Source organism: Peromyscus californicus, unplaced genomic scaffold, assembly GCF_007827085.1.
Source record: "Peromyscus californicus insignis strain IS unplaced genomic scaffold, ASM782708v3 Scaffold_15__1_contigs__length_86483966, whole genome shotgun sequence".
In the NCBI taxonomy this organism is placed as follows: domain Eukaryota; kingdom Metazoa; phylum Chordata; class Mammalia; order Rodentia; family Cricetidae; genus Peromyscus; species Peromyscus californicus.
Window position 1 is genome coordinate 79,054,948 of NW_026294447.1, and position 12,060 is coordinate 79,067,007.

At 44.5% G+C, this 12,060-nt stretch overlaps 1 protein-coding gene across 3 annotated transcripts in view; it reads right to left on the reverse strand.

The window, feature by feature from the left end:
- Window positions 1-394: 394 nt before the first annotated feature.
- Window positions 395-12,060, reverse strand: part of Ppp1r36 (protein phosphatase 1 regulatory subunit 36) — a 20,700-nt gene continuing 9,034 nt past the window's right edge. For 2 of the 3 annotated variants that reach the window (XM_052739546.1, XM_052739545.1), the window contains 5 exons: window positions 5,851-5,985; window positions 2,610-2,652; window positions 2,110-2,288; window positions 1,451-1,639; window positions 395-696 (listed from right to left, as the gene is read on the reverse strand). In XM_052739546.1, coding sequence (XP_052595506.1) covers window positions 510-696; window positions 1,451-1,639; window positions 2,110-2,288; window positions 2,610-2,652; window positions 5,851-5,985 — 733 coding nt within the window. In that variant the 3' untranslated portion in view covers window positions 395-509. The remainder of the gene's footprint in view (window positions 697-1,450; window positions 1,640-2,109; window positions 2,289-2,609; window positions 2,653-5,850; window positions 5,986-12,060) is intronic. The other variant, XM_052739547.1, reaches the window with a different exon arrangement.

Here is a 12,060-nt window from a genome sequence, read left to right on the forward strand (position 1 = left end):
CAAAGAAAAATTAGTAAAACTAGGAAAATGTGCTTTTTAAGAGCTTTCTAGGGGTTGGGGATTTAGCTCAGTGGTAGAGCACTTGCCTAGCAAGCGCAAGGCCCTGGGTTCGGTCCTCAGCTCTGGGGAAAAAACAAAAAACAAAAAAACAAGAGCTTTCTAAAACGCCTAATAATCAAATATTAACTTTTTTTTTTTTTTTTTTTGGTTTTTTCGAGACAGGGTTTCTCTGTGTAGCTTTGCGCCTTTTCCTGGAACTCGCTTTGGAGACCAGGTTGGCCTCGAACTCACAGAGATCCGCCTGGCTCTGCCTCCCGAGTGCTGGGATTAAAGGCGTGCGCCACCACCGCCCGGCTCAAATATTAACTTTTAAAAGAACTTGAGCCAAGAAATCTTGAACATTTTAAGCAGCTACTAGATGACAATACATTTTAATCCTATATAAAGTGTTAAGGCAAAGTTGTTTACTTCAAATACAGGAACCTGGACAAAGACTGGAGCAAACTGGATTATTTGGGGTAGGAGTTTTGCGAAGAGAGTGTTGTCATGACCAAATCTAGCGTGTCTTGAGTTCTTGAGTTATTTCTCTCTATCACGGAAGAATTTCTGCCACTCGGTTTCCCATTTTCTTCTGGTTCAAGTGGGAGGAGAGTACGAGGGTTGAACAGATGCCGAGGCTCCCCCAAGATGCCAACTCTGGAAGAAGAATTATTGCTATAGTTAATCCAGTAAACGGTAAGGCCAAAGACTGTGATTCACAGTTGTGTTTGTGACTGTGATTATCAGTCTGTGATAGTCACACACACACACACACACCACACACACACACACACACACACACATACCACACCACACACACACACACACACACACACACACCACACACACATACCACACACACACACACACACACACACCACACACACACACACCACACACACACACCACACACACACACCACACACATACACACACACACCACACACACACACACACACACACACCACACACACACACACACACACACACACACACACACACACACACACACACACACGAAAGCTAAGACACACATATACTTTAAAAAGCCAGACCTGTTTCCAGGCCTATTTCCATTATGGTCTTACACACCAGCCCCAAACTGAATCCTAGCCAGACTCTGTTCTAGCTCTACCCAAATCTCCCCAAGATGACTACTTACAATAGATCCTCAGCACTGAAGATCTGACCCTCCCTCACCCCTTCAGGCTACAACCATATAGAGTCGAGCACCGCTTCTAGGGGTTTTTTTTTCTAATCCAGATGGGCCTCAGTGGAGAGGCTCTGGTCAGGGAGTCAGGGGTTGGCATGGGAACAGATGCTTTCTCAGGGAGCAGAGCCTGGGTCCCCGGAGGCACTGACCAGGAGGCACCCGCCACGACTCTCCTGGGATTCTCCTTGGACCACTTACACTGGTATGGTCACTGAGTCCTGACTTGCTGTGTCCTTCTGCGTTCGGGGCAGGAGCTTGATGCCTGCCACGTACTTTTTTTCAACGATGTTTTGAGCTTTTTCTCTGAGAGAGGGCAGCAGTGTAGACAAAACTGGGGAGCGCATGTCCACAGCTTTTTTAATTGCTGGGCGTTTCGCCATCATTTTCCTGTGGGAGGGAGGGGTGGCAGTCATGTTACACTGTCCTGCTTCTTACAAATGTCCTTGCATGGATGAAAGGGTCAAAGGTCATAGCTGAGACAGATGCCATGTGCAGGCTTGTATCCCAGCTACAGAGGAGACTAAGGTACAAGGATTATAAGTTTGAGGCCAGCCTGAGCTACACAGAGATCTCTCTCTCTCTCTCTCTCTCTCTCTCTCTCTCTCTCTCAAAAAAAAAAAAAAAAAAAAAAAGCCGGGCGGGTGGTGGCGTACGCCTTTAATCCCAGCACTCGGGAGGCAGAGCCAGGCGGATCTCTGTGAGTTCGAGGCCAGCCTGGACTACAGAGTGAGTTCTAGGAAAGGCTCCAAAGCTCCAAAGCTACATAGAGAAACCCTGTCTCAAAAACAAACAAACAAACACACACACACACACACACACAAAACCCCAAAATAGAGAAAATAAACAAGAAGTCATACCGAAATTGTACCAATGTCATGCGCTTCTTCTCTCCTCCTGATTCTTCATCCTCACGCTTCCTTCGAGGAATGTTGAACATATTGGTACGAAAAAGTCTTCCTACTTCTTCCTCAATCTCTGTCAAATACTGACGTCGGAAGACAATCCAAGCTACATATGTACAGAAAGTATAAAGGGACTGAAAGAGAAAATAGAAGAATCACAAAATGCGGAAATGCTGTGAAAACTCCCACTGTCCCTGTAGTATCATTAAGAAGACACAAACCCAGATGACCCAGCTGTTTGATATCCCTGGAAGCTGTACAGAATTACCCGTGTACTCACATTTACGGGTGGAAAACAAGGCCAAAATTCTAAGGTATAACAAACAGTATGTTATCCTTTCTAAAAAGGATATTTGTTTAAAAAAAAAAAGATGTGCCTGCCAAATGGCTACTGGTCATTACTATGTGTTTTGTTTTTTATAGCAAATGAAAAGTCCCCAAAGCAAGTGGCTCACCTCAAAGAATTTCCAGTCTTTTTGCGTGTCTGATATTTTCTCCCTGAAATAGAAGAAATCACAACTATAGGTGATAAGTTCATTGTCCACAGAATGTAGGGTTCTAACTGGTGGCCCTATTGTAATTTGGATTTGGAAGGTCCCAAGGCCACCGGCTTGGTTGCTAGCTGATGGCAGTATCAGGAGGTGGTGGGAACTTCAAGTGGTGGGGCCCAGTTGGAGGAAGTGGGTCACTGGGAATGTGCCCTGCCAGGTGGCTCTGTCCTGGGATTCTTCCTCTCTCTCCACTTCCTAGCTGCCACCACATAAGCAGCTTTCTTCTATCATGCTCGCCCACCCGCCATGACGCTCTTCCTCACCACAGACCCAGAACTGCTAAGACCTTCACATTGGTTATGATATTTCATCCCCTACGGTCCCCACGAGGGAGTCAGCACTGTGGTTTCTAGTCACACTGAGGAAGATGATGTTGCGATTCAAGTCCAGTTCTCCCTCTGAATGTCCATGGTGCTAGCCAGCCACCTCTCATCTTTCTGCTGATGGCTATCCCTTACCCCACCTGCTCCTCATACTGCTTTCTGATATTGGGCACCACCTTTTCTGCTGGATGGGCACTGAGTGTGTGTTAAATACATCAGATGTGTGTATGTGTGTTTTGTTGTACTTTCTTTTTAAAGAGAGAGACATGAGCTGGGAGGTGGTGGCGCACGCCTTTAATCTCAGCACTAAGGAGGCAGAGGCAGGAGGAGCTTTATGAATTTGAGGCCAGCCTGGTCTGCAGCAGAGTGAGTCCCAGGACAGCCAGGGCTACACAGAGAAGCCCTGTCTCAGAGAGGGGGTGGGGGCAGAGAAAGAGAAAGGAAGGAAGGAAAGAAGGAAAGAAGGAAGGAAGGAAGGAAGGAAGGAAGAAAGAAAACATAAAGTTGGACAGGTAGGGAGGATCTAGAAGGAATTTGGGGGAGGGAAAAACATGATCAAAATATATTGTATGAGAAACCTTTTCAATAAAAATGCAAACTATTACAAAAAAACAAAAACCAGGGCTGGAGAGATGGCTCAGAGGTTAAGAGCACTGGCTGTTCTTCCAAAGGCCCTGAGTTCAATTCCCAACAACCACATGATGGCTCACAATCATCTGTAATGAGATCTGGTGCCCTCTCTTGGCATGCAGGCATACATGCAGGGAGAATGCTGTTAACATAATAAGTAAATAAATCTTTAAAAAAAAAAAAAGCAAATTGTAGAGTTCTGTTTAAAACAGAAACACTGGTCAATAAAATTCAATATTAACTTCGCAGGTTGGATTAAAATACTAGAAAAAGTCAACATCTTATAAACAAAAAATGCTGTACTAGAGAAAAATCACAAATAAATAGTACTAGAAAATGGAGTATTAGTAAGGAAAAAGTATCTTGGATTCATGGGTCACCTGATGTACATGACACATTTCAAATGGGTCAAAATGTAGCATTTTTAATGTGATTTTTTTTTTAAAACTAAGAAAGAAAGATAAGCAGTTTAACCCCAGAAAAACTTGTGTGATTATCAAAGAGTATCAGAAATAAGTTGGACAAATTCACATAAATAAAAATGTGGACCGTTTTTCTAATGTATATAAATTGCAGAAAACAACCAAGTAGGACACATGACCAATGTTTGCTATGGGACACATACAGTCTATACAGATTCCTATTTCTTCCTTGGTAAGGGTTAAAACTAAATAAGTAGATAGCCAGATAAAACACCTTGAGGCTTTATATATACACCTTTAAACTTTCAAAAGAATTTGTCATAAACTCCATGATAGCCAAATAAACTTAGAATGGATGGTAACAGAAGACTTTTTTTTTTTTTCCCCAAGACAGGGTTTCTCTGTGTAGCCCTAGCTATCCTGGAACGTGCTCCGTAGATGAGGATAGCCTTGAACTCAGAGATCTACCTCCCTATGCCTCTGGAGTTCTGGGATTAAAGGCGTGCGCCACCACTGGCTGATCACTAGAACTAAGGCTCCCGGCTCCTCATGTGGGAGGGCTGGAGAGGGCTCTGGAATCCTCTGGGTTTTTTTTTTTTTTTTTTTTTTTTTTTTTTTTTTTTTGAGCTAGGACATCACTGTATTGCCCAGGGAGGTCTTCAAGTGACCCTCCTGCCTCAGCCTCCCAGGTGCTTCATACTATAGGCACGCATCACCGACGACATACCATGCCTGCCGTTACTGACAGTATATAGCATGATCATTTAACGGTTTGCACTTTTTAGTTAAACATGTTCTGGGCAATAAGTCATAAGGAAACAGCCCAAATGTAATGTGGATAAAGATGTTCAAAGCGAAAATGTAAGACAGAAAAGCTCAAACCATGTACATACATGTTCACAAAAAGAACGGTGGATCAAATGGCTAACACACACAACAGAATCCCTGGAATGGCTTTTGAGACTATGTACAAAGAATACATACGAACAGAGTATATATGTAAACAACAGTGAAGAATGGTGGATTGGATGGGTTCCCACACACAACAGCAGGCCCAAAGTTGCTACTGAGACTGTGTAAGGGGGGGAGGGTGAAAGAAAGCACAGAAAATGTAGACTGAAAACAGGTATCCAGGACAACTGAGTCAGTACACTTCTCGGAAGATGAGGGATGTCTTATACTCCTTTCTTTTCCTGTGCTCAAGGCGTGGCTCTTGGGCCACTGTGAAACTCCCGAGGCACTCCAGAGTCAAGAACCAAAGCTCTCCTCCACCCTGTAAGTCCAAACTTTCCTGAGCTGTGAGCCTCTTTTAGGTTTTAGCTATAGTATGTAGGCATTGGCATCCTGAGGTTAACAAAACAAAACAAACACAAAACAGTTTCCCACAGACAGTGCTGTCTCAAACTGGTGGTCCTCACAGCTGTGGTTGCTGTAAGAGAAGCAGACACTGCTCCCCTCCCCCACGCAACACTGGTCATTACTTGGTCTCCTCCTGAGACAGCCAAGCAGCCCAGGTCCTCAGGCTGAGCAAGATTCCACAGAGAGAACAAGTGATCTCATCCCAAGATGGAGAAGTTTATAAAATGCTGGCTGAGACTCCGGAATGCCTTCCATACTTACTTGGCTCTCTCAACGCAGTTATCATTAGTGCTTGGGACAGATTCCCACCTGAGTCCCATTTAGAGGGAACATTTTCTCAGGGGTACCACAAGTCAAATGGACAGGTGCTAGGGATGTGCGGACCTACGGGCAGCCGAAGCGCATGCGTACTTTCCACAGTTCATGTGATGCTTGTCCGCCATGCCCACGCCCAGCACGAGGAAGCAGTACTTCTGGGCCAGGTTCTTCTGTGCGTCTTCTAACTTGCTCATAACCAGTTCTATCTCTTTTTTCTCTACCAGGCCTCTGGGGGCAAGCAGAGAGACAAGGTAGATTAATTCTGGTGTAAGTCTGTAGTAACGAGCAAGAAGTCAGAATTACAGTCTATTTATAAGAAACAGTAGCGAATCAACAAACTGCACTCACCAATTTGACTTCCTTGAGTTCCGGCATGGGGAAAATCTTCAAAATCTCTCTTTCTCTTTTGAAAAAGATAGATTTTTTTTTATTTGAATGTTTTGCACGTATGTATGTTAAGTGCACTGTGTCTGGTGCCCGGTGCCCACACAAGACAGGGCACTGGACAGGAGTTATGGTGGTTGTAAGCCACTATGTGGGGGCTGGACCTAAACCCTGGACCTCTGGAAAAGCAGCCAGTGCTCTTAACTGCCAACCCATCTCTACAGCCCCTCAACACCTCTTATGGCTATTAATCACTCGAGGCAGCATCTTAAGTTTAGGGTGAATGTCACTTGGATAGGTCCCTTATATTTGATGCGTTTATGTATCCTCAACTATATTCACAGTGAGTCCTAATTCCTATAGAACGTTCCAGTAACAAGTTACTGGCTGCAGGGCAGCTGCCTGCTCCCATCCCTGCTCTTTCTGAAACACTTGTGGAGACTCTTTGCCACCTCAACTTTCCCCAAGGCCCTGGTGTTGCTATTAAGTTCAGGCATTCTGTGCCCGAATGCAGGCTGCTCCCAGTTCTGAGCTGGGCTCTGCTTGGTAGGGAGCCATTTGCTGGCCACTGCTCGGTGGATTTTGGCATCAAGTGTGAGCACATCACTTCCCTATGAAAACACAGCCCAGCTCTGATTGAATTGCAAATGAGCTTTGTAAGACACTTGTTCTTGGGCTAGAGCGGGTCTGAAGTCTAATTTTAAGTGTTTGCAGTCCAGCATGGTAGGAAACAGTACTGTTGACGATACTGTCGAGTGTCACTGGAAAGTGAATGGAATTCGGTCTCAATGGTGACAAATTACTGCCCCTTCTCAAGTGAATTACTGTGCCAATTGTATAAAGACATAACTGGGCAGTGGTGGCGCACACCTGTAATCCCAGCACTTGGGAAGCAGAGGCAAGTGGATCTCTGTGAGTTCGAGACCAGCCTGGTCTACAGAGCAAGTTCTAGGACAGCCAGGGCTACACAGAGAAACCCTGTCTAGAAAAACAAAAACAAAGAACCTATCTGAAGACACACTGTGAGTGGCGAGGGATGAGTTTAAGGATAGCGTGGACCTTCACACAGCAGGAAGTGTTATCACAGGCAACACAAGGCTTGTGAGTCACTGGAGTAAAGTGAGTTTCTGGGATAAAGAAAGTGGGCTTCAACTTGAAGATCCCAGATGTACAGTCCAAACACACCCTCTACATGCAGCCTGCAGACCACATCCCAGCGCCTGCCTCCAGGCCTCCTTCGCCAGAGGCTCCACTGGCTAATCCTCTCTTTTTGCTATAGAAACCCAACCAAACAGCCATCAAGGGATGCTTTCCAACATTTGGACAATGGTTCTCAGGTTTCACTCAATCATCAAGGAAAACTTTCCTGAGGTACTTGCTCAAAGTACAGAGTCCCAATGGGACCCCATCTCCAGATTCCAGAGAGAGCCCAGGAAAATTAAAACCATCATTCCCACTGACTATGAAGCTGGGGACTCACTTTGCAATATGCATAAGGAACCTGCATGTTGGGCTTTCAAAAAGGCTCAGCAGTTAAGGGTGCTTGTCATCAAACCTGATGCCATTAGTTCAATCCCTAGGACCTACATGGTAGGAGAACAGACTCTAGAAAATTGTCCTCTAACCTTTACACACACACACACACACACACACACACACACACACACACACACACTAAACAAACAAATAAAATGTAATTTTAAAAAATTAACAAAAACAAAGAAGAACCCAGGGCTGGAGAGATGAAACAGTAGTTAAGAGCACTCGCTGCTCTGCCAGAGGACCCGAGTTCAGTTCCCTGGACCCGAGTTCAGTTCCCTGCACCCACATGGCCCCTGACCTGTAACTCCAGCTCCAGAGAATCCGACTCCTCCGGTCTCCCAGAGTGGCTCCACTCACGTGCACATACCGATATGCAGACACACACACTTACACACAATTCCAACTAATACATCATTTTAAAGCCCCGTTGAAGTGGAAAGAATGGGCAAAGCTTTGTAACCAAAGCCAAAGAAAAAATAACTGCAGTACAAAATTCTAGGCAATGCTGGTCCACTTGCATCAATATTCTGTGTCTGAAAATCATTCCCCTCGATGGTTCTGGCGTCTTCATTGCCTCAAACACTTGTGTGTAGGGTTGGGGTGGGGACGGGGACTGAGTATCATGTAGCCTAGGCTGGACTTGAACTCACTGTGTAGCTAAGGATATGATCTTTCTGCCTCCACCTCCCAAGTGCTGAGATCACAGGCTACACCACCTCACCAGGTTTATGCAGTACTGGGGATTGAACCCAGGGCTTTGTGTATGTTAGGCAAGTGCTCTACCAGCTAAGCTGCATATCCAACCCTTCAACAGTCTTTAAACACAGTTAGTGGTTCACCTGAATTGACACACAGAGTCCTCAAACATGCAAATGATGGGGTAGGGAGGTAGCGCATGTGCTATGGAAAAAAACATTTGAAAAGAATTTAAAGAGACATGGAAGTAATTATAGGCTTTGGTCCCATAGGATCTCTCTTGGAAATTCTTTAAAAAAAAAACATTATCCAAAATCAGACAGAGAAATTTTATGAACGAAGATATTCAATTCTGAGCTGAGCATGGTAGCACATGCCCATAATCCCAGCACTTGGGAAATTGAGGCAGGAGGATCAGGAATTCAAGATCAACCTCAGATACATAATGATTTCAAGGTCATTCTGAGCTAAATAAGACTGTCTCAAAAAAACTTCAAAAAATTCAATACAAAATTATTATTATTGTTGTTAATATTATTATTAATAATATTATTATTATTTATAGAGACAGGGTATCTCACTATGTAGCCCTGGTTGGCCTGAAACTCACTATGTAGATGAGGCTGGCCTCAAACTCATAGAGACCCACCTGCTAATGCCTCCCAAGTGCTGGGATCAAAGGCATGCATCACCACGCCTGGTCTGCAATTATTATTTATCTATCAAAGAAACATGAATTTTCAAAATAAATAAGCAAAAGGTATGAAAGGAATACCACTCATACAGCCAGTTAGTTAGAGTTTAAGGTTTGACATTTATTAACTTTGCGCAACTGGACTCATGTATTTTCCACTGTGTAAATACCTCAACACAATCTATATTTAACTCTGTTATAAAGAATTAGACCAACTGACTACCGGACACACGAAAACAAAAGGTGATCATGATTTCCAGATCCCATAATTGAAGCAGTCTGAGTTTGTCTGTTTTCCTATACCGCTGTGTTCAAGTTAGTTTCGGTGCATTGAAAAACTTACCAGGAGAACTTTCTTCTCTGTTACTTATAAATTAACATATACAACAAGATTAGTAATAATTAGCTAGATTAGTAAGAAGCCTCAGAATTGGAAGGAACCAGAAGACTGTGACAAGCCAAAGAGCCATGAAAACCTACTGAGCTCAGTTCGGGAACAAGAGGACTCCTCAAGCCTCCTAAGCTGCAGTTGGCTTTAGCTTTTGATGCTGCCATGGAAACGCTTCCCGCTCTGGCTGCCCTGCTGTGAGATGCCACCCTGAAATAACACTCCGTGTGGATCATGGTGGTGTTACAGGCCCAGCAGTGTCTGAAGTGTGTATCTGGTTCCTTACAAAGCTGCTGTGCAGGGACATCTCTCAGTTCACAACACGTTTCTCCAGCTACTTGATCAGATCCGAGAGTTTCATATTTGAAAAACATTCTGTAGCAACAAATTAATGGCTCTCCCCAGCATTCCTAAGAGTTAAATCATTGAGTTGGTTCCACACGCACGAGGCTGGGGCGGGGGTGGGGGGAAGTGGGGGGGTGGGGGAGGGGACAGGACGGCCTGGGCACTTGGAAAGTTCCACGGTTTGTGAAAGGTCACCAAGCCTGAGAGGCATTGTTGTGTTCTGGACTCCAAGTTCCCAGATCGTGGCTCTGGTGTTTATCTCTAGGCCACTGCTGCCTAACAGTGCAGTCAAGTTTTCTACAGACAGATTAAGAAACTTCGTCAATTTTCCTTTCATGGAGAAGGTTTTATTTTCAGCCAAATCTACTTTTTAAAACACCTTGCCTTTTGTTATTAGATGCTTACAATCCTTTTAGCATAGATTTTGTAAGCATAAAAACCATGAGAATAGCTGGACGGTGGTTAGCCTGCTCCTTTAAAACCCAGCACTCGGGAGGCAGAGCCAGGCAGATCTCGGTGAGTTCGAGGCCAGCCTGGGCTACAGAGAGAGATCCAGGACAGGCACCAAAACTACACAGAGAAACCCTGTCTCTAAACAAACAGACAAACAACATGAGAAGAGAAAGAGGTGGCGCTGGGGAGAGAGCAGTGCATGGTTTTGTGCTGGTATCACCAGCTGTAAGTGCCTGCCGAGCACTTTGAGGGCTTCATCTGAATTGAGACGCTTAGACACAAGAGACACCAGACGCTGGAGATGACAGGAAAAGCAAAAGCATCCCATTAGTAACATCCCAAGGGGCTGGGGAGATGGTCCAGTAGGCGGCGTGGTGGCTGCTCGGGTTCAAGGACCTAAGTTTAGATCCCCAGCACCCATGTGAGAACTCATGGTGGCAGGCATCTGTGACCTCAGCTCCGAGGGGAAATGAGACAGACGGGCAAATTCCTGGGGTGCTCTGGCCAGCCAGTCCAGCTGAAAAACAGCAAGTTCCAAACACAGTGAGAGGCCATGACTCCAAACACAAAGTAGAGAGTGACGAAGGAAGATATGACACAGACCTCAGGCCTCTATGTGCCCATGCATGGATGAACATACTACCTCCCACATGTATACATGCGCACATACCACATGCATATAATATACACACACATGCATGCATATAACACACACATGCATATAATGCACACACATACACACACACAAAGAAAGAATACAAATTTTTAAAAGAAAGAATTATTTTAAAATAGTAACATCCAGCCGGGCGGTGGTGGCGCTTGCCTTTAATCCCAGCACTCGGGAGGCAGAGGCAGGCGGATCTCTATGAGTTCAAGGCCAGCCTGGGCTACAGAGTGAGTTCCAGGAAAGGCGCCAAAGCTACACAGAGAAACCTGTGGTGGTATTGTGTTCCCCAAAATATTGTGCACTCTAATAAACTTATCTGGGGTCAGAGACAGAACAGCCACAATATTAAACATAGAGGATAGGCAGTGATAGCACACGACTTTAATCCTAACACTCCAGACGCAGAAATCCGTCTGGATCTCTGTGACTTCAAGGCCACATTGGAAACAGCCAGGCATGGTGACACATGCCTTTAATGCCAGAAAGTGAGCCTTTAATCCCAGGGAGTGATGGCAGAAAGCAGAAAGGTATATAAGGCGTGAAGACCAGAAACTAGAAGCTTTTAGCTGGTTAAGCTTTCGGGCTTTGGAGCAGCAGTTCAGCTGAGATTCATTCTGGATGAGGACTCAGAGGTTTCCAGTCTGAAAAAACAGGATTAGCTGAGGAAATGGCAAGGTGAGGTAAGCTGTGACCTGTTCTGCTTCTCTGATCTTCCAGCATTCACCCCAATATCTGGTCCCGGGTTTGTTTTTATTAATAAGACCCTTTAAGATTCATGCTACAGAAACCCTGTCTTGAAAAACCAAAAAAATAAAATAGTAACATCCTAGTATAGACTACATATTAACATAATATTTTTAAGTCACTGGGTTGGATAAAATAACAATTTAAGTTCATATTACCTGTATCTTTTATTTTTTTATGTATCTTATTTATTTATTTATTTTTATTACATGTGCATTGGTGTTTTGCCTGCATTTATGTCTGTGAGAGTATGTCAGATCCCTTGGAACTGGAGTTATAGACAGTTATGAGCTGCCATATGGATGCAGGGAATTGAACCTGAGTTCTCTAGAAAAGAAGTCAGTGATCTTAACTGCTGAGCCATCTTTCCCTCTTATATATATATATATT